Source organism: Corvus moneduloides, chromosome 9, assembly GCF_009650955.1.
Source record: "Corvus moneduloides isolate bCorMon1 chromosome 9, bCorMon1.pri, whole genome shotgun sequence".
Taxonomy (NCBI): domain Eukaryota; kingdom Metazoa; phylum Chordata; class Aves; order Passeriformes; family Corvidae; genus Corvus; species Corvus moneduloides.
This window is the reverse complement of record NC_045484.1, coordinates 15,911,056-15,932,839: the sequence shown is the minus strand read 5'-3', so window position 1 is coordinate 15,932,839 and position 21,784 is coordinate 15,911,056. Positions and strand designations below refer to the sequence as shown.

The 21,784-nt window shown below is 42.1% G+C and overlaps 2 protein-coding genes across 4 annotated transcripts in view; both read left to right on the top strand.

Annotated features, from left to right (window-relative positions):
• Positions 1 to 626: 626 nt before the first annotated feature.
• Positions 627 to 17,803, top strand: EPHX4 (epoxide hydrolase 4). 2 transcript variants are annotated; one of them, XM_032118180.1, is made up of 7 exons: positions 627 to 746; positions 4,321 to 4,406; positions 7,848 to 8,005; positions 10,022 to 10,150; positions 12,194 to 12,297; positions 13,242 to 13,390; positions 16,872 to 17,803. In XM_032118180.1, exons 1-7 carry the CDS (start codon positions 642 to 644, stop codon positions 17,104 to 17,106), a joined length of 966 nt encoding a protein of 321 aa, XP_031974071.1. In that variant the 5' UTR covers positions 627 to 641; the 3' UTR covers positions 17,107 to 17,803. The 2 variants fall into 2 exon arrangements, with proteins under 2 accessions (XP_031974071.1, XP_031974070.1); XM_032118179.1 differs by lacking the exon at positions 627 to 746 and adding an exon at positions 1,174 to 1,483.
• Positions 17,804 to 19,082: 1,279 nt separating this feature from the next.
• Positions 19,083 to 21,784, top strand: part of BTBD8 (BTB domain containing 8) — a 42,943-nt gene continuing 40,241 nt past the window's right edge. Inside the window, exons 1-2 of one of the 2 annotated variants that reach the window (XM_032117965.1) lie at positions 19,083 to 19,376; positions 19,454 to 19,639. In XM_032117965.1, coding sequence (XP_031973856.1) covers positions 19,267 to 19,376; positions 19,454 to 19,639 — 296 coding nt within the window. In that variant the 5' untranslated portion in view covers positions 19,083 to 19,266. The remainder of the gene's footprint in view (positions 19,377 to 19,453; positions 19,640 to 21,784) is intronic. The other variant, XM_032117964.1, reaches the window with a different exon arrangement.

Below are 21,784 nucleotides of genomic sequence, written 5' to 3'. Positions count from 1 at the left end.
AAGTAAAATTTAACAACTCTGCTCTCTTCAAATGGCAAGAAGCTGCATGTAAACCTACATATTAGCTGTGACTCTCATGTGGTCTCCAAAAGTATCCTCTAGTCTGAGAAGCAAAGGATTAGGAGTAAAGGTAAGCAGGCCATGCTGTGAGTTAGATCAGGATTTGACATGCAAGCTCAATTATACTTTTCTGGTAGTCAGCAAATACCATGTCCACATTTTGTTATCTTCTAGACCTAATAAACTGTAATTTCTTATAACCTGCACTTTTATAACCTGTAAAATCAATTTCTTCATATAGTTACACTTTTATTTACAGTTTTGGATTATGTGAACCATTCTAGTTTTAAATTACCCTTTACCCTGCATATCAGTAGGTTAATAGGAGACAGACTCGAGCCTTTTTTCTTACCCTGGCATCTGTGGCCTTGTATGAGACGTTGACCCCTTAGTGTATTCTTGTAGTGATTTACTAATGAGCAGGCAGGGGATTGTTCAGCCTCTGTCAGCCCTCAGGAGTTGAGATATCAATACAGAATAAGTTATGTTTAGGCAATTATATTGATATCTTTTTAAGAAATATTCATTAGTAATAGCATATAATAACTAAAATTGTAATACGTTTACAAAATCACCTCTAAATGGGTAATGGTGAAGGCGCAGTGAAAGAATGTAGTCTCGAAAAACACTACGGTGCAAGCACACGGCCCGTGTCTATCGCTATCCATCTCGAGCACGGCAATAAGGTAAGGGCGCTCAAGGGCGCGCTCGGAGTGTGCAGCGCGATCGCGGCCGGGGCCTGGGGCAAGCACGGTGGTGGGCGCGCTGCTCCCAGTGACATTCCGAGCGCGTTCCGATGTGTCTGGCGGCTCTGCCGGAGCGCGCAGGTGGCACAGCCACATCCCGCCGCCGCAGGGACGTCTTCTCCCTTTTTCACCGCCAAATATCTGGGGAGCACAGCCCCTCCTTGGCCGAGCCCTGCGCAAGCGGGCGCGACTCCGGCCGCAGCGCCACCGCCCCCGAGGCGCCGCCCGGGGCCCGGCGAGCCCGGGCCGTGCGGGGCGGGCGGCCGGCGCTGTGCCCGGCGCTGTGCCCGGCGCTGTGCCCGGCGGCGGCGCGGGGCGAGGGCCGCTGGGCGGGCGCGCCGCCGCCGCTCCCGGTGCCTCCACTCGGGCGGCTCCTGGCGGCGGCGGCGCTCCGAGCCCCTCCCGGCCGGCGAGGACGGCGACGGCGGGGGCCGATGGCGAGACCAGGAGCTGCGTGCCCTCCGCCCGCCCGCCGGGTGATGGTGGCCGCCCGGGCGCTGCTCTTCTGGGCACTGGTTTACAGCTACTGCGGAGTGTGCGCCTGCATCGCCGGGCTGCGGCTGCTCTGGAGCATCGGCCGGCGGCCGGGCGAGACCTTCCGCTGGGTGGTGCGGGAGAACCCCCCCTCCTGCCTCAACGACCCCTCCCTGGGCACCCACTGCTACGTCCGCATCAAGGTGAGGGCGCGGGCGGGGAGAGCGGGCCCTGCTGGGCGCGCAGGCAGCCACCCCCGCGCTGTGCATGGCAGCCCTGCCCGCCTGCCCTGCTGTGCGGGGTGTGCTGTGCAGGGCACCCCTGCCCGGCTGCCCTGCTGCGTGGGCTGCGCTGTGCATGGCACCCCTGCCTGCCCGGCTGCGTGGGCTGCGCTGTGCATGGCACCCCTGCCCCGCTGCCCTGCTGCGTGGGCTGCGCTGTGCAGGGCACCCCTGCCTGCCCTGCTGTACGGGGTGCGCTGTGCAGAGCACCCCTGCCTGCCCGGCTGTGCTGTGCGTGGGCTGCGCTGTGCATGTCAGCCCTGCCTGTCCTGCCGTGCGTGCTCGCACAGCTGCGCGCATCCAGCGCCTGTCCGCACTGCCCGGGAAGCGGTGCCGTGCCCAGCCCGGCTGCGGGGCCTCAGGCCGGGAGGACGCGGCGCCCGGCCGGCCCGGGTGCGGAGCCCTGGGTGGGTGTTGAGGGGTTCGTCGGCCCCGGGTCTCCCGCAGTCCACCGCTCCCTCTACCGCCTCTGCTCTCTCTGGTATTTACTGTTTGCCCAGTTGCACCCGGGAGCTCGTTTCGTGCATCACTGAGAGAAAACGTAGAGTAAGAAGCTAATTGCTGACCTCAGGTTGTTCAGTTTAAGCCACCAAACAATTTCTGTACTTGTCTCAGGCCTCTACCTGTGATTTACTCCTTTACCAAATGCTCTAAATGAAGTTGTATTAGCTAGGTTTCTTTTGCAGTTATAGGTGAGCAGAGAATGCACAGCAAGTTTTGTCAAGTGCTATTTTTCATAAAATAAGCACAAAGATATCTGTTCCCAGGGTTCTGTGCAGATGGTTTCATGCCAGGCAGTACTAAGATAAATTACTGAGCCTCAGTTTGTCATGATTTGCTTGTTTTCTTTTGCTAACATCATTAGGAGGCATGTGTGGGCTTTTTCACTCATATGACATGTTCTTTTTTCCTGTAGCACGAAGCAGTAAATGAACAGGCTGCTGGGGAAGTGAGAGGGGTATGACAGCAATAGAAGAGCATTTGGGGGCAAATCGAATCGCTGTCAATATCACAGTCGATCACTCATTTCAGGAAATAAGAAACTCTTGCTGTTGGATAACAGCAGGCTAATGGATTACTTTCCAAACACATACATCCTACAAATCCATTCAGATTTCAATAAAACAAACAGTCAGTGTTAGAAAAGGTGGTAACATCCTATGTCTGTTCTGGGGGGTGGATAAAAGGGAACAGCAGCAACTGAAAAAGTCGAGGATGGGCTTAGTTTGGGCCATGTGATATTTAAACTGCTGCTGTACAAGTGATGATTGAATTTTCATGAGTAAAGGGGAGGTCCCAAGAGGACACTGACTGAAAGAAGCAACATGGAAGAGGGCTTACCCCCTACTCACCAAATGAGAAACTGTGGAAGGAGACTGAGAAAATTCTACATTTTAAAATATAAAAGGATCAAAGGCAGAGGGATCTGGAGAATTATACAGATGAGGTAATAGCCCCAAAATTTACTAGGAATTTACTTTTACCTCTAGGGACTTCAAGTTCGTTGGAATCCCAGAGGTGAAATACAGTGTGATTAGGGGCAAAACTGAGCAAAGTCCCTATTACATGCCGAGCAAGTATAAAAAAATCCAAATAGTTCTCTCTTCAGAGCCCTTTCAAGAATCAGAATGTAAGTTAATGGTTTTGTAGCTAGTTAGTGACTTATGAGTATCAAGATATCTCAGAGCATTTGAAACATCTTTGGCAAGAAAACCTTTTTTGTACGCTTTTGTGATCCTTGCCCTGGTATTAGCTCTTGATGTGCAGCAAAGGCATGGGTTTTTTCTTTCTTTTTTTGAAATAACAGAGACAGTGCAGGCTTTGTAGGAGCTGTACAACCCTCCTTCCTGCAGTTTCTTTCACATGACTTCTAAACAGTATTTTTTGAGCTAACTCCCAACTTCTGTATCCACTTGTGCAGAATTCAGTAAAACGTCTAGGTCATAATCACAGTTTATTTAAATTCTACTGGATTTGACCTTGACTCAGTGTAAGCTTGTGTACATCCATTCAATTCAATAGCATTTCAGTGTTCAGCTTCTGCAGTAAGTAACTTGTCTGCTTGTAATTCTCATAAGACCCATTTTCTTAAAAGATGAATCAGAAACAGTGACTATTGACAAGGCAGAAAGAAGATTATAACATTGAAGCTTAATTTTCTGAAGTGAGTCTGAAACCTAGAACAGTAAAAACTACTTGCTTTCTAGTTACTTAATTTTGATTGCTTTTGGTTGTTAAGAATCCACATGGTCCTTTATCGTGCCAGAATGCAATGTGATGGTTTTAAATAGTTGCATAATCTTACCAGCTAACTGAAAGATTGAAAGTGCATTTAAAGTATACTGCCTTTTAAAATCTTTCTGTAAAGCACATGACTGGTGTCTGTGTGAAAGCAATGTTCTTGCTTTGACAATAACCTGCATTTCCCAGTGGCTGTGCCAGGCAGTGCTCTGTCAGAAGCGTTGGTGTGCTCAGGGCTGGACTGGCACACAGGCACACAGCCTGGCAAGTAGTAGAGATGCTCCTTCCTGGAAGAAGCTATGGTGTCCAGGGTGTGGGATACTCAGCATTGCCAGTGTGTAGCAGATACCTGATCTCAGAAGTGCAGAAGGCTTCAGCTTCAAAACTGATAATCTGATGTTTTTAGGTGCAATATATTGTTTCTTAAAATATGGTCTGAAACCATCATCATTGTCAAATCCCGAAATAGCAGTTCTATGGAGCAATAAAAACACACTCCTTTTTCTCTTTTTTTTAAGGATTCAGGGTTACGATTCCACTATGTGGCTGCTGGAGAAAGGGGCAAACCACTCATGCTGCTGCTTCATGGCTTTCCAGAATTCTGGTAAAACTCCCTTCACGATTTTCTATTATAAAAGAGGCTGCATATGATACCCCAGGGTGAACATCTCTGCTTAAATATCCCGTGTGATCCCTTATATGTATTTATGAGCACTAACTAATGGCATGAAGTTTTAGTAGGCAATGAACCATTGAAATGTTTTTTTCAGCTGCAGCATCCACAAAAAAATTCCTTCAGACTAATACAAACCAACCATCTTTTTTGTACTGCCAATCCATTTTCCTTAGGTATGTATCCTTTCCTGCAAACTTTGTGAAGGAACTGCTAGTTTTGAACAAATTTTCTGTGTGGATAGTAACTTGTACTATATGGCTAAACTTATGAATTATAGCAGAGGGTGTTAAACTAAGGATCCATTATATGTTAAGTGTAATATGGATTGCTCCATTTATTAAAAATACTATACATTAATTTTTAACTGGGGGAGGGAAAGAACTGTGAGTTCTATAGGCTATTGTGCAGCCTAATTTCAGAATGCTACTCTGGGAAAAAGCTTCTATTATTAGTTCATCACGAGATGAATGATGAATCAAACCCAATCCTAAATGTTTGTTTATAACAATGAAAAGCAGTCATGTGTCCAATGATTTAATTAAATTGCTCAGGCTGTCATTGTCAGGTTTAACTAGTGAAGCGTGGCTTACAGAACCTGCATGGAAAAAACAGTAAGGGAATATGGGAAGTACAAATGCCAGGAATTCAGCAAGGTAAATGATCCTTTTCCTTTCCAAACTCAGCTAAGGGGCTAGAGGCCACTGTTGGAACTGTGATCTTTCAATCTGTACTCAGGTCATACCATGCTGAACTCATCCAGGTAGAAAAGAGGTCAGTTCTCTTCCCCTAGCAATTTCCCCTAGGTACTAACACCCTTCAGGGTGAAGGGGCAGAATCACATTTATGTTAAGTTAAATTTATGTTTAAGTTAAAGAAGTACATTGTTCTAATAATAAATTACTATCTAAAATTATTAAAGCTGTAAATTTTGATTGAAAGGACAGATGGGGCAGCGCATATTCTATTCAAACATTATGCATATCTTGCATAAAGCATATTCTAACACAGTCAGGCAGTGAGACTACAGCTGATTTCCCCTACAGGGGGAAGAGTATTGGCGAAATTAGCATTTCATATACATATTCTACTGAAATCAGGTATATTATTTTTAAAAAGCAGAAAGTCATTCTTACAGTTTAGAATATCGAGTCATGCTACAAGTGACAGCTAATATATTGTAAAGTCTGACCATTCAAAAGGGTGAATAAAAAACCTGTTACATAGGTCACTGGGACCACCAATAGCATCGTTTTTCTATCGCTGTTTTTAAAAATAATACTACATGCTAATAGTCTGTAAACCAGTCACATTACCAATTCTCATGTTGGGTTGTTCATTCAATCAGTGAAGACTTTTTCGTTCAGGAATAGTGATTGTTCTGAGAGCACAAGGTAAAATAACCACAATTTAAGAGAGATGTAAAGCAGCATCAAATCTGTATTGTTTGTCTAGGAAAATAAAAAGGATATGATCCACAATTCCAGTTCTTAATTTTAGCAAATCCTCTGCTTTCAAATGTCTCAAGGTTATAAATGGGACAAATACAACCAGACAATAGGCCACTAAGAGTGATAAAGAATGTCTGAAGATGAAAGATCACTAAAGAATATCATGCACCAGAGCCAATAAGTGTTTTAGATGCATAAGAACTTGAAAACCAATATATTGTGGAAGGTCAGTAATAAAATACTTTAAATTGGACATAATGTGTTGAGGCAGCTGAGTACTTATAAGTTGTGTGTGAGCGGCTACATTTTATACAACTTGCCTTTTAGAAAGAATGTGATCAGAAAGTCTCAAAATAGATTCAACCTTATGAACATGGAGGCATTAATAACATTTCCAAATTCTGCTTGCAAAGCAGTTGCCCAATAGTTACATATCATATGGGGTAAAAGGGTTTCTTTGAATATAAAACCTACCCATTTGATAGGTCAGACATTTGGAGACTGATGGGCTGTTGTGAAAACAGAGGATGAGAATAGCTTGTAGACATTTTCTGAAAACAAAAATAGTTGATTTATTTATTTATGGGCCTGGTTCTTTCTTCTTACTGAAGTATATAGAATAGCTGCAACAGTTACCATGGCAAATTCAGCTTCCAAGTCATTATATAATGCCTTTAAAAAATTCATTCCTGGGGATCGCAGCTAAACCTTGTCTGAGCATTATATGGCACTGAAATGAAAATGTTCTGACTGTTTCATTTATATGAATACAGATTCGTATGACTGAGTGTTCCTGTAACATTATTTAAGTTCAAAGTCCCTAACAGGCTGGAGACAAAGGTAAAGTGGAAGAGCCCATGGTCTGATATAGACACTGTTTGGATTAAGGTAGAATTCTGTGCATCACTCTTACAACCACCAATGATCCAAATGTTATATATCCTTTCTGTGAAACTGTTGAAACAAGCAGAAGTAAAAGCTAGATCCTAGCACAGAGGGATCATGTTTTTCATGTATCTTTCTATTACAATGTAAGATAAGGCCATGTCTGTCTTGGTACTGGCTATTCTGAAATAGATTTGGTTTCAATAACAGCTGAAGGGCAGGTAGTTCTTGCAGGGTAAGACCCACCATTTTATTTTTATTTTTGCTTCATAACACACATCTAGTCACTGCATACTGTTACAGAGTGAGGAATAGCCCAGGCCTCTGCCCGAGTTCTTGATTTTGTATGTCTTTTGATGTATGTAATGTTATAACTCTTTTCCATAGAAACACAAGGAAGAAATACTTTGTCTGGTAGCCACACATTGAGAGAGCTTGCTCAGCAACAGTTCTGGTACAGAGACACAGATGAAAGTGTACCCAGGATAAATCCTATGAACTTCACCAAGATCATTTGTTATTAGCTGAATTTCTTTCTTTGGTTTATTTAGTGTATGAATTATCTGACGTTCTTTTTCTGAATAGAGTAAAAAAATGAACCACGCTTTAGGGCATGTGTCCCTGCTCCATCAAAACATGGCTGTGAGTAAGAGAGAAGAGAAAGCTTTTCAGACCTTACTTTTTGATGCTACTATGGCTCCAAGGATGAAACAGAATAATCCTCCCAGTGGTTTGGTTTATGTCTGCTTCCTTTGCAGCAAAGGGACTGTGCCAGACTCCAGGAATTGAAAAACCCTGGCTCTGGCCATGCCCCACTTCTGGCAGCTGCACTTTGTTATTGGGGAATTCAAGAAGGGAGCACAAAACTACTGCAGCCACAAAGGGTCATCAGCACAGCACAGAAAGGAAAAATAATCTAATTGCAAACAAAGCCATGCTAGTTTACCCTCAAATATTTGGGTGCAAAAGCATTGAGTACATTTTTGGTATCATACTGCTTGACCTTGTAACTTCAACTTTTTTTCCCCTTTGTTAGGTATTCTTGGCGCCATCAATTGCGGGAATTTAAAAGTGAATATCGAGTGGTGGCCCTGGATTTGAGAGGTTATGGAGAAACAGATGCTCCTCCTCACAAAGAAAATTACAAGTTAGATTGCCTGATAGCAGACATAAAGGATATTTTGGAATCTCTAGGTGCGTTAGTAGAAGAAAAACCTACTTGACTCATAAATGACTTGGTTTTCTAGGAAAAAAAAACCATAAATATCTAGCATTGGGTTTTTTAAAAATATATACGCATTACAGAGGTGTATAGCTATAAATCTAAGGACACTAATATTTGTGGACTATTATAAATGAAAAAGGGTTGTTTTCTAATTACAATTTGTATGTCAGTATAAGCAATATGTAAAGATGATTTTTCTGTCATGAGTTTTTTAAAAAAATCGTATGTGCTGTAAAATCCAGCAGTACAAGTGTATGGTCTTTTTACCTAAGAAGTCTTTCTTCCCAACCACTTGTACTTAGTGCATAATATTCTGAGTTAGAGTCTTAAAGCACTTGCAGATGAAAGAATTTATATCAGATGACATTCTTCTTGCACAAAGAAGACATAATAAATATTGTGGGCTATACAGAGATGATGAGAGTACATCTGCTGTATTTAAAAAAAAAAAAGCCCTCCGAAAATACTACTGCACAATAGTCAGTTCTCAAGAGCCAAATCACTCTGTCTTACACAACAGTGAGAGCAGAAGGGAGAATGAGGGACATGCTGCTCTCTGTGGTAAATACAGTGTAAAGGTCTAGAGATGAAGTGCAAAATTCACCCCTCCAGTTCAGTTTGAAGTGTCCCTGTTTGGGTGATAAATTGTAACCCCTGGTGAAGGATATTTCCACACCAAGAGCAACGCAAGGGATTAGATTGTCATTCTCTGAATCATTTTAATTCCCTGGATACTCTAGCAATAGTAAAACAACTTACTTCATTTCATATGAAGAAATAATAAAGCAGTGATTCACGTTCTGAGATCTGAATTTAGGATTTGCTTTACTTGTGGTGTTTAAGTATTGGCAAAAGATTGGGCAGGCAGTCCTCACACAGTGTTGACACTTTCCAGCCTTTGCTGGTTGTGTTAATCTCCATGGTAATGCCATGGTTATGCTTGAGAAGTGCTCTCAGCATAATTCAATTTCAGAGGGATTTAAAATTTTTTGGAAAAAACACTTCAGAGGCTTGTTATCTTTGTTTCTCCTAATCCCAAGTTAAATTCTTTTGGAGGACTCAATTATATCAAAAGTGCTTCAAAAGATTTCTATCCAAGAGGGTTTATAAGGTTCTTTGACAACTGTGTCCAAACTCATGTCAGAATTCTAAACATCTTGGCTTTTATATGTTTCATTTGTAGTCTGTGTGCTCAACATTCCAATCCTCGATGAGGAGGGTGATGATATGACACTATAGTATGTTTTCCAGCAGTGGTTAAAGAAGGAATAGTAAAGATTTCAAAACATTTGGTCACTATCCTGCCCATGCCCCTTCTATTCCTGCTAAAATAATACCATTTTTATTGATGAAAGAATAAGTATGTGAATGTCCAGAGCTTAAAAAATTGCCAACAACACAGCTTATGGAGAAAAGCTACGGGCCTCCTAAGTATATAAATGGGAGTGTATATACATGCTATATATATATCGCTATTAAGTGTAATGCCCACTTTTTGCATCATGATGGCGTTGAGTGCTTAACCTCTGATATTCAGAGAAATTCATTAAGATTAATTTTGTTCTGGAGGTGCTCAGGAGATTGCTCAGTCTTTTTGTCTGCAGTTTCAAACTCCAAACTCCCTAAACATGGTAAGTGTACATGTGTTATAATGACTGCACATTGAAGTGTCTATCTGACCCTGCATTGGCCAAGATGTCCAGGGTGGCCATCTGGATACTGAGTGACTTTAAGTTGACATGGAGATAGTATAGGTAAAGTTTAATGAAGTCCAATTAAATAATTTTAAGTATTTGTAAATTTTTAAACTATAACAGTGCCCTATTTTTTCTGACCATTAGTAACGGAAGCAGTGCAGTATTAAAGTTACCTTAATAAATGTCCTGAACCAGCTATTTACCCAATAATGATTTTATTATATGTGATAATTTCTATGGATACTAATGCCTTTGAAATAAAAGCATGTATCTGTGTTTATGTGGTAGGATATAACAAGTGTGTGTTGATTGGCCATGACTGGGGAGGAATGATCGCTTGGTTAGTGGCCATATGTTACCCTGAAATGGTGACTAAGCTGATTGTGGTTAATTTCCCTCATCCTTCTGTATTTACAGGTAAGTTTTACAGTAGCCTTTGTTAACCCAAAGTATCTGCATTTTGGTTATGATGGTGTTTACTTTGAGAACCAACAGCCTGCCCCTTTAGATGCTCAGTAGATGAGCTGCCAGTACTCTACGGCTCTCACTGTCTGGACTGTATTTTACGAAGCAGTAAGATATCGAGTATTTGACTTCTGGAAATAGATTTATTGTAGGAAGTGGGAATGCTTGCAAGAAAAGTTACCAATGTTTTTTTAATCCTTGAGGGTCCACAAACAATTTTCATACATATGAATCTGTTTTGTTTCACTTTATCAGGATAAAATTCCTGAAGAGGGGTGTATATTGTATTACACTTTGGTAAAGGCTGCACTGCATTATTAAATCTTCATAAACCTGCCTTTGTAAAAATATTAATCAGACATTAGAATTAAATCCTGATTGAGGTGACAAGTGACAGTTTATGATCTGGTACAATATTCATTGGAAGAAGACAGTCTTTCCAGACTACTTACTAGATGCTCAGGAATGTACTAGTACTGTGCTGAAACAAGAACTTGTTTCACAGTTTATTGTGTGATAGAGTTGAGTTTGTCTACAACTCAGAATTACAAAACATTTCATAGGAATTATCAACATTCAGTAATGAAAATGAAAGTACTATGTCACTACTTTTAATTTTTTCAGTTGCTGGCTTTACCCTATCTCCATTTAAAAAGTTACCCCATTTCCCCAGAAACAGCTAAGAATATTCGGTGCAGCTTTAATTTTTATTTCAATTGAATGTAAATCTGACCTTACACCACCATGGGATCAGAACCATCCACATTTGCTGTTCTCACAGTGTTCTTGGGCGCTTTTCTAAGATACTAAAGAACATCTGCCAAGTAGTTAATCCACACTTACCCTTGGAGAGGTGTGTTCGCCACACAAGCAAGCAGGAGTTTTCACTGAGAGCAGGAGCAAGGCTGTAGAGAAGACAATTGTATTTTATTATAGTATTTGTTTGTATATTTGTTGAACTAAAAAATCTGTTCTGTAGCTTGATAAATTCTCCCTACATCAAATTTATTCTACTGTGGATTGAAAGAAAATACAGAGTTTATAAATAGTACAGAAAACTAATGTGATCAGTGCTGACAATGGTCCATCAGGAAAAATATAATGGGTAATGCAATTTAAGAATGTATAAGATAGGAAAGTTTAGAAGATAGCTAACACTTCAATTTATGTTAGCTTAAAACTCATTTTTATTCACTGTCAGAATTAATATTTCAGAGATACGTCCTGTGTTGGGAATGCAGTTTTACATTCCTGAATTTGCACCTGTAAAGGACAATTTCTAGAATTCCTAGCACCTGCACACATTGTGTGCTTGCTTTGAGGGAGTTAGGTATTTGAATGTCCATGCTGGCTCTTGAAACTCATTGGAGACACAGATCTACAATTTTTAAAAAAGAGTCAGTGCAAATTTGTTATAGATATAATTTTCTTTTGCTATATATGCTCCTATGTCTTTAAAGATGACTGTAAAAATCTTTTAAAAATGACTCTATGTAACCTTGATTACAGTTCTTGAAATTGCCAAGAAGGTACTGTTAGAAAAATTCTATACTTCTATGAACAGGAGTGATGCAGTCTTTAGAATGTCAGTGGATCATCATCTACAGATTTATGTGCATCACATCATTGATGAGAGAAATACCTATTTATGCCTTTTACTCCATATCTGGGAAAAAATGCTTTGGACTAGCTACACAAATAGTTCTCTAGGTGAAAACCTACCATGCAATTAAACTCTCCAGTGTTGCTGTCCTCACCTAATCTCTGGCAAACTTTTGTTTTACTGGCTGTTTGTACTAACATTTGTAAAAGAAGTATGTTCTAATGGCGACATCATATACTTACTCCTGAAACAATAATCATCTTTTGTCACACAGCATACTTTAATGTAATATTTTTAAAACATTCCTTTAAGTTTAAAAAATAGTAATATTAATAGTGATTTTGTTTGAGCCATCAGTTTTCATTTTTAATTCATGGACATTTTTGTTTCAGAATACATTCTACGACATCCATCACAATTGATTAAATCTGGTTACTACTTCTTTTTCCAAATGCCATGGTTTCCTGAATTCATGTTTACACTAAATGATTTCAAGGTGAGCAAAATGAATGCTCTTGTTTATATATGTAACTGTGAGTAATGGAAGAATTGCCACCTACATTGATCCCTTCTGATGTAGTTATAATTACTGAAAAAAATACAGAGCTTCCCGATTTTTCTTCTTAAGCTTTATATAAAGCAGGATACAAGTACTTAAGAGTCTCTGAGATTAACTCTTACTTCTGCATTTCTGGGAGGTGCTGAGGGACAGACTTTTAACCTCCAGCACTGCAGTGCATCATTCCACCTAGAGAGTCAGCTGGTTTTACTTGTGCCCATACCAGTGGGACATCATTGGTGCCTGGGGAATCCCTGCTGCCTTGTCTGAAGCTCCTGTGTGCAGTGGGACATCCTCTTATCTCTCAGCGTCTGCCACAGGGCAGGCAGTGTGGGAGTCCGGGCATCACATTCAGCCAGGTGGTTAATTCTGCCTGAGAAGCCGAGGCCAACACCTTGTATAACCTTAAATATAATTACAAGCCGATAGAAGAGGACAAAGCAGCTGCAGGATACACCCTCCTACACACCAACAGCCCCCATGCACAGCTCCCAGTGCTGCACACACAGGGCACAGCCAGCTGGGAGGTCATGAATCATCCTCCCTCCTGCCCTGTCACCTGCTGGGGTCCATCCCAGAAAAAAAAAGTATGTGCCTGCACTTGCCTTGCCTGTCACAGGTGGCAGGTGAGGATGCAGTAACTTGGCAATACTGGTATTTCTCTATACTTGATAATTCTGAAATAAGTTATACTCAAGATGTTTACCTTGTGCTTTACACGTAGCTCTCTAAAAACCCATTTGAACCATTCATTATACTTTGAACATAAATAGATTTATAAATATGCATAAACTGATTTTAGAAAGATGTGTCCTGTTGAAGGAGAGAAATCACATTTTCTAGCTATCTGACATAATAGCTTTTTCTTCTTGCTTTTATAGGTTCTGAAAAGTTTATTTACCAGCCAGGCCACTGGAATTGGAAGGAAAGGCTGCAGATTAACTGCAGAAGATATTGAAGCTTATCTCTATGTCTTTTCACAACCTGGAGCATTAACAGGACCCATTAACCATTACAGAACTATTTTCAGGTCAGTATAATATTCCCAAACGAAGGAAAATACTCTAGAGAGTCCCCTGGAGCTCAAAAGTGTTACTGCGGCTCCTCTCCTGCCGCTGAAACAGAGAGGGAAAACCCCAGGTGTGTTCCTGAAGCCAGGAATGGGCTTCACTAGGTCGGCCACAGGCCCGGTACAGCAGTGAGAGGCCAGGTGTGTTCTGTGAGGTGTCCACACAAAATGGCAGAACAAGCAGAGTGCACATAAGGAAAATCTTTGTTTCAAAATCTAGTAAAGCAAAGACCCTTCCTCATGCACAGCCCCTGTGGCAATCCCAAAAATCCACCTCTAAATAATACTTCAAAAATTAACATCAATTAATTGTTTGCATTACAATTCATACTAAGTTATGATAATATCTATCAAGAGCTTATTGTTACATAATACTATTAGATGACCTGGCATCCAAGTATGTTACCCTCACTTGTAACTTTACAAAACCGTATCTGACACAATTTTATTGTGTTTCAGCTATTCATGTTTTTCAGAAAGGTGGGAGAGGTTTTTTTATAACTAATACACTAACCTAACTTGGTTTGGGTTTGGGGTTTTTTTGTTCCTTTATTGGTCTTAGCAGACTCACTTCATAGAGTAAAACAGAGATAGCAGCATAATAGGAAATATTTTTGCAAGATGAATTATTTATTTTCTCAAACAGTTTTCTAATGGTTTTAACCTTCCTGAAAGGAGTTGGCTTGGCCTTAGAGACTGACACCCATTTTTAATCTACCAAAAACAGGGCCAGAAGGTCTTATCTCTGCATTTATTCTACTTATAGCACTGACTTGAAGGACTGTATCAAGAAGAGTGGCATTGAACTTGTTTTTCCTTTACTGTCTCCAGTCTTCAGCAGTGATAAATGTCCTGCATGCTTCTCTAACACAAGACCAGCTTCCCAATATCCTTTAAAATGACAATTCTCTTCTTTCCCTAAACTCAGGCAGTAGATACTTGAAGTCGATTACCTTTCCATTTTCCATGGTCCAAATTTACTGCCACTTCTATTGTTCTTTCTGTGCCATCCGTGCTGTCACTATCAGGAGAGCAATCAGCAGGGAAAATACTGTGAGGAAAGCAGGGATCTGAGCTAGGATCTGATCTGTCTTGTACAAGCTGAGACAGAACTGGAAGAAGAAAGCAGAAAGCTAACCCCAAGCATGGCTGACAATGGGGAATAAATGAGATGGCTGTGCTGGTAACAGTACAGTGATTTAAAGCTATGCAGAGAGCAGTCAATGACATCAGCTGGGATGTCCAAGGGTGCCGGGGCTGCGTGGCTGCCCAGCGGCTCCCTGGCGCTGCAGCTGCTCGGGGCAGGGCTAATGAGGTGCTGCAGAGGCGTGAGCGCCCCGAGCCCTGCTCGTTCCATTGGCCACAGCACCTCGCATCACTGCGTGTGCACATTAGCCAGATGCTCCTCTGACAGCAGCAGTGATGTGTCTGTGATAGCTGAATTGCTCTGGGAGTGACATGAGACAAATGAAAGAGTTGTGAATGTTTAAACTATTGTGTCAGGCCTTTTCAGACTCAAAAAGAAAGCGTAGTATCAGTTATAAGTCAGAAAGTATCTTCACAGCTGTTAATTCCTCTGTGTGTTTTGTGTGTTTGTTTGTGCCTTGTTTGCTTTATTCTTCTAATGAAAGTACACCTGTACTGAATTCAGAGAACCTTGTTTATGTGCTATCAGCCCCAATGCAGCAGGCTTTGGGCTGGAAAGAAAAGGTCAGTCATTCAATTCTTGCCACCAGTTCTGATGGTCACACCTTATGGGATGGGAATTGTGAAATGTGAAAACTGGATTGCAATTTTTCCTTTCTCTCATCTAAGTCATTAAGGAGCACTTGGATGCTAATGACTTGTATTCACCATAACTCCCAGTGAGCTGATACTGGTGACCTACATGTTAAAGGTTTCCAACGCATTACTTATCCACTTGGAGTTTCATTCTTCAGAGCCTGATTTTTCTGGAATGTTATTTCCAAAGAGATGACTGAAATAACCTACTTCCATCCATCACCAACACATCTTTTCCTACATAGCACATTGGTCATTCCCATCACTATACATTAAATACAAACACTTTGAGAAAAAATCCATAAAGTTTTTCTATCATGCTGGGTTAGGAAAGATAGGTAAGAAGCTGGAACTTGAATTTCTTCTGATACGCTATTTGTTTAGAAATGGGATCAGTTCTCTTATAACAGTTCAGAAGTACTTCGCTGTTTACAGAGAAGCTGTATAACAATGCTGTATGAATGTCTGAGTGTTTTTCAAAAACTTCAATAATGGAACTTCCCTTTCTAAATGTGAAATCTGTGCATTAATCATTATTAAAGGTGATTTCTAGAAATTTCAGGCATGATATCATTTCCTCTATTCCAGACTGAACAGAAATAAAGTGTAGTTCACAGGCAATGAAAAGTGACCAAAAAAGCCTGTAAAAAGCCTGATAGAGTTTACTTAAGTGAGGCTACAAATCTTGCAAGGCACAAAACAGTAAACTCTACAGTAGTGAAAACACACACATGTTAATAGTGAGAGATCCAAGATACTGGATTAAAAGATAAAGAGATTAGTCTAAATGCACTGAATCAGATCACCAGATTATCAGTTTTTTAAATTGGTACTACGAGTAAGATGTGGTTCAGTGGGTGACATCAGGTTGTTTGCAAAATGAGATTTAAATCCACTGGTAAAAAAGGCCATTTCAAGAATTTTTGTAATTCCTCAATCAAAATGAAATTATTATCTAAAGTGATCTTTTATTAACATTTATTGACTTCTCATGTAAGTAGAGAGGCAGAATGTCTTCAGTCTCGATTTCTTTGTCTTATTTTAAACTAAGACATGTCATCTGCTTTGTCTTCCCTTTTTACAGAGCAGAGTCTCTTAACTGCTAAGTTTAAAACTAGTACTTACATATATCATAAGAGTTTATTCAGGAAATCTTTTTTATACATTACTGGTTTAAAACAATCCTGGTTTTGCATTAATATAATAAAGATTTGTATCTGATCAGATGGAATCTGTTTTGAATTGTCATAGCTAGTCTGTCACTGTATGTGGCTAAAAGTAAGGAATTCAAGCTTAGATAAATATTTTAGCATCTTTGAAATGTGCTGGAATAAATTCTGATGGGTTAATGCTGAAAAGTCTTTCATTCTAGATCCTTGTATCTTTCATAATGTCTGTAGTATGAGGTAATATTTATAAAATACTCAATTTTAAATAATTGTATTAAGAAAAAATAATTAATTTTTACTGAAAGTTTAAGTAGGTCATTGTGGTAGAACTTGGAGTCACAGTGGTTTTTTGGTATTGTAGAAGATACCGTGGAACCTAGAAAGTTTACAATGAGATTCACTGCATTGATTTCAAAAGCTGTGTTGACTGAAATGTCTTGGTGATTTTTTTATTAAAATAAGACCTAACTAAGTGTGTTTTATTTTCAAAGCTGCCTACCTCTGCAGCACCATGAAGTCATCATGCCAACCCTGCTGTTATGGGGAGAAAGAGATGCATTTATGGAAGTTGAGATGGCAGAAATTACAAGGATTTATGTTAAAAATCATTTCAGATTAACTATTTTGTCAGAAGCCAGTCATTGGCTCCAGCAGGATCAACCTGATATAGTGAACAAGTTGATATGGACCTTTCTTAAGGAAGAGATAAAAAGAAAAAGAGAATGACTGTTTGTACATGTTTTAAGGGGTCTAAATAAAAGCTCTTCAGATTTAAAACCTAATTGTTATCAGGGCCATATTTCCAGCCTGCCTTCTATTTTGAGCTCTGTTAGAGAAAAGTGTTTTCATTGTACTGTACATTTGGACACTAATCGTACTAAAAGAAGTGAGTATGAGAATATATGATACCAACATTGGTTTTACCTGTATACTTGTATTTTGCACATAAAAACACCTGCCTTAAAATACATATGTATTTGTACAGAAAGAAAATCATAGACAGTTGCTTGGTTTTGTTTTCTCCCTTGCTTTACAGTTTTAATGTGTGGTGCCTTTTACAAATTTATAATGAAAAAATAGAGTGGTGCCATGCTGAAGAAAGTCACAAGTTTTCATTCTAGATTTGCCTGAATTTTTTTAATGTATTTTACCATTAAACAGTAATTAACTCTTTTTATCTATATTTTAGCATACTGAATGATTGAAAATTTTCTGGGTACGTTTCTAGTCTTCAAGTGAATAATGATCCGTATCTTGTTGTATTGTTGAATGCAGCTGCTATGTGCAATGTGTTTTTCTTTCTTGACTAAAAAATGGGAAACCTGTACACTCCACATGTCTGAACAAGAACAATGGAAAATTAAGATATAACGTATCAAATCCACCTCTGTCTAATAAAATGCAACTTACACGACTCCCTTTACTTCATCTCACTTCCTATGGAGAGATTTCTTGCTGAAGCTAAGAACTGGGTTTGAATAGCTGAAGTGTCTGGTCCGGTATTCATCCTGGACACTCATGCTATGATTGTTGTAGTTTCTAGAAAATAATGCCTCATTGCTGGCATTATCCTTTCTATGTCAGCAGCTACTGTTCTTGTCTCCAAGAACTGCTGCCAAGTTCCTGTGTTTATTGGAGGAAGAGACAGTGTTTATAGACACAAAGGGTAGAATTAACTTGCGTGTGATGGCAGAAAACTGTGTGCTAACTACAAAGGGAAAAGAAGCAAAAATACGAGACCACAGAATAGGTGAATCACCTGTCTGTCAGGTTTCCAAAGCCTCCGTGTCCACCTGCAAGATAAGCACAGTGCCCTGGAATCAAAGATGAACAAGAACCCATTGGGGGAGGCATCAGGGCCAGGTAAGCCTGAACCAACTGTCCGCACCAGAGCAGGACAGAGCTGAAAGACACTGGGAGTCCCAACACATCCCACACTGCCGTGTGTGTCGTCTCTTTTGAGCCAGTGTGTCCCACACAGGTACTTGGTGCAGTCCCTGCTCAGTGTAACCCTCGCAGGGAAGGACCAAGCGGTGCTGTCTGCCCAGGGTTAGCTCGTGGCTGGAGACCTGCTCTCGTCCCCTTCTCCAAATCCCAAAAGAGTCTCCTCAGGATCATGACAACGGTGTTGCACTTGCCTCTTTCCATCCACCACTGGGACCTGCCTTTCAAGCATCTTTCCCTGAATACTTTCAGTACTTTATCAGCTAAAATGGTTATGTGCTTCTCTTACTTACACTATGAAGCTGGAAATGCTCTCCCTTGTCTCAGAAGGTGGCATAGAGAGACTCCTATCACCTGTGTAGCGGTTTTGCTTTGGCTCGACAGCCAGTGCTGGGGAGCTCGGATTTTCCTGCAGCACCGGCGGCTGGAAGCTGTGGCCCGCCCTCCTTCCTTCCCTGCGGCCCCTGAGGAAGGAGCGCCCGTCGAAGCCCGGGCCCCACACACGAGGGCGCTGCGCTCCGCGGGGCGCGGCGGGAACGGCCCGCGGCGGGAACGGCCCGCGCGGGGCGGGGCGGCGGCCGGCAGGGGGCGCCGTCCCGGCGGCACCCGCGCTCGGCCGGCGGAGCCCCCCCGATCAAGGAGGCCCCGCCCCCACGGGAGCCCCACCCTCCCCTCGGGTTCCCTGCCGGGGGCGGGGCCAGCCCAGCGCCGCCGGCCCTCATTGGCGGAAGCCCCTGCTGGCTCCGCCCCGCGAGCGGCGCGGGGAAGGCGCCGCATCCCGCCCGGCGCGGGTCAGCGCCGGGGGTCGTTTGCTGCCGGCGCCGCGAGCGCTGTCCCGGTGCTCTCCGTGAGTAGGGCGGCCCGCCGCGAGGGCACCGACTGCCACTCCCGCCCCGCGTGTCTGTCGCCGTACCGGGCGCAGGGCGGAGTAGCGGCCGGCACATGGCGCGCTGCGGCGGCGGCGCAGCGCCGAAGGGCCCCGGCCCGGCGGCGGCGGAGCGGCAGCGGCTGAAAGAGGCGCTGGCCGAGCAACTCCGGCAGGACCTCGACAGGTGGGCGCGGGGCGGCGGCCGAGGCGGGGGCGGCCCCGGGCGGGGCGGGGACACGCGGTAACGATGCCGTCCTGCAGGCTGCTGACGGAGGGGACCCACTCCGACTTCACCTTCCGAGTAGGCGACGCGGCGCTGCGGGTGCACCGGGCCGTGCTGCTGGCGCGGGCGCCTCTGATCTGCGAAGGTCTGGCGGGGGGGCAGCTGCCCCCGGGGGAGCTGCGGCTGGACGGCATGGGACCCGCGGAGTTCCGGGGCTTCCTGCGGTGAGTGCGCTGCCGCGGCAGGATTGATGGGCTGGCCCCGGCACCACCTCTCTTGTGTCCTGCTTCTTCTTTTTTCCCAGTGCCAGCACCTGTTTTAAAGCTTTTCCCGTTCAAGGCAGTATCCTCACAGCCTTCCTGCAGAGTTTGCAGAGGACTTTTCTGTAACTTCTTTATTTTCCTTTGCCTTTGTCCTTCTGCTTGATAGCGCATGTCTGTACTCTCCACCTTAGCGTGCTTTTTTATGGTGTGTAAAGGACTTGTAATAGGAAAAGAGAAAGGCTCTGCCTTCTAACACCCTTTTAGCCAGATTCCCAAATGAAAACAGCAAATAAAACCCACTCTCAGCTCATATTTTAAAAAGTTAAGGATATAGGAATCTAGGAGAACTTCAGCAAGTTGGATGAAAATGTCTTAAGTTCAAAACTCATCTCTCAAGTCCTAGTGAGCCATGGGCTAGGCCAAAGACAGCATAGCTTTGATGCAAACTGGGATCCCAGAGGGAGATGTGTGGGCTGGCTACTCCCTAGGGACTAGTGCAAGGGCCAGCATGTTTTTGCACTGCCAGCTATTTTCCCATTGCCACATATGCAACATCTCTCATGTCTTGCTCTAAACCTTCGGTGAGTTACATGAGGGGTGTTGCCTGGTGCTGCCACCAGACCTTGCAATCCTCCTTCTTGTAAGTTCCTCTAATCCTTTTTTCAAAGAACTGCTTTTCTCTAACAAAGCTGTGGTGGTGCCACCTACTTTCCCTAAAAGAGGGTTGGTGTTAGAGCCAATCGGCACTTACAGGAATGCACCAGGAGCAAAGTGGTAGAAAGAAATCACTCTTAGTTTTCACATGAATTCAGGATGTGCCTAGAAAATATAGGTATTTGCAGGCTTCTGGGATTGTTTTCGACAGGAACGGTATATTATTGCTGTTTTAAAATTTAGTGCTTGAAACGCAACCTAATTATGAAAGAAAATTTTTTGAACCCAGAGTAATATCTGAAACATAGAATCTTTGTAGTGGAGCAGGTTGATTAACAGGCATTTGTTAGGTTACTGCCACAGCCTGGCAGGAGCATTAGCAAAAGAAGTGGTAAGAAACAAAACCACATGGGTTTTATCTTGTATTTTTCCTGATTCCACTGTTATTGTGATATCATTAATTTCTTTCACATTCATGTAAGTGGTGTTACAGAAGAATTACATGGAGAAACACGATAATGCAAATTTTTTAAAAATCAAATTAATTTTGAAATAATTATTCTGAATAATTGTTTTAATTATTTATATACTGTTATATCAGAGATTTGTATTCCTAATGGTAAGCACTTAATATGTCACTGATACTTGCTTTCAGTTCTGTCTGGGTTTGCAGTAAGGAATGATGTCTGGAGTCCTGCATGTTCTCCAAAAAGCTTGGCATTGGAAAACACCTTTAAACTCAGCTCAACTAATTATAAACCTTGTGTCTTTTCACAGTGAGTTTAGAATCTTCAAATGAACCTCCCCATAAGTTCTAAACTGTGTATGAAGTGTGCTTTGCAAGAGAACTGCTTTTTCTTAACTTAGTCTTCGGTACCATTTGATACTTCAGCTTTTGAGTCCTCTAACCTGGCACTATGGAGATTTGTGCTTACAGAGTGTGATGAAGTTTAACAATGAACTCATTTGGATCAAAGAAAGGATGCAGCTTTGATTGAAAGGAGTCTAATCTATTGTTCAGGTGATCAAATAGTCTCGGTGGCTGTTGAATCTCAGTGGTTTCTTATTGTTAAAATGTAAATTATTAGCTCTTCGTAAGTGCAAAACAGTGGCTTAAATTACAGCTTTAGTTTTACTGGAAGCAAGCCTAGTTCTTGGAGCATGTGAACTGCCATGATGAGTTGTAACAGAGACCTGTACCTGCAGCTGAGCTCCTGAGAGAAAGTTACTGCCTTCTACAAAAGTTCTGGTTTCTGGTATATATGGAGAAGTGGAATACTAGGAATAGTATTGAAGAGTTCATCAAAGCTGTAACAAAATTTCATTCCCTTTCCTGTTTGTATTCAGCTTTGCTTTTATTTTCCCGAGTAAAAATTATCTTTCCATGGGGATTTGGGGTCTTCGTTTTCTCATGAGCTAAATCTGGCCTGCATCTCAGTGAGGCGCACTTCC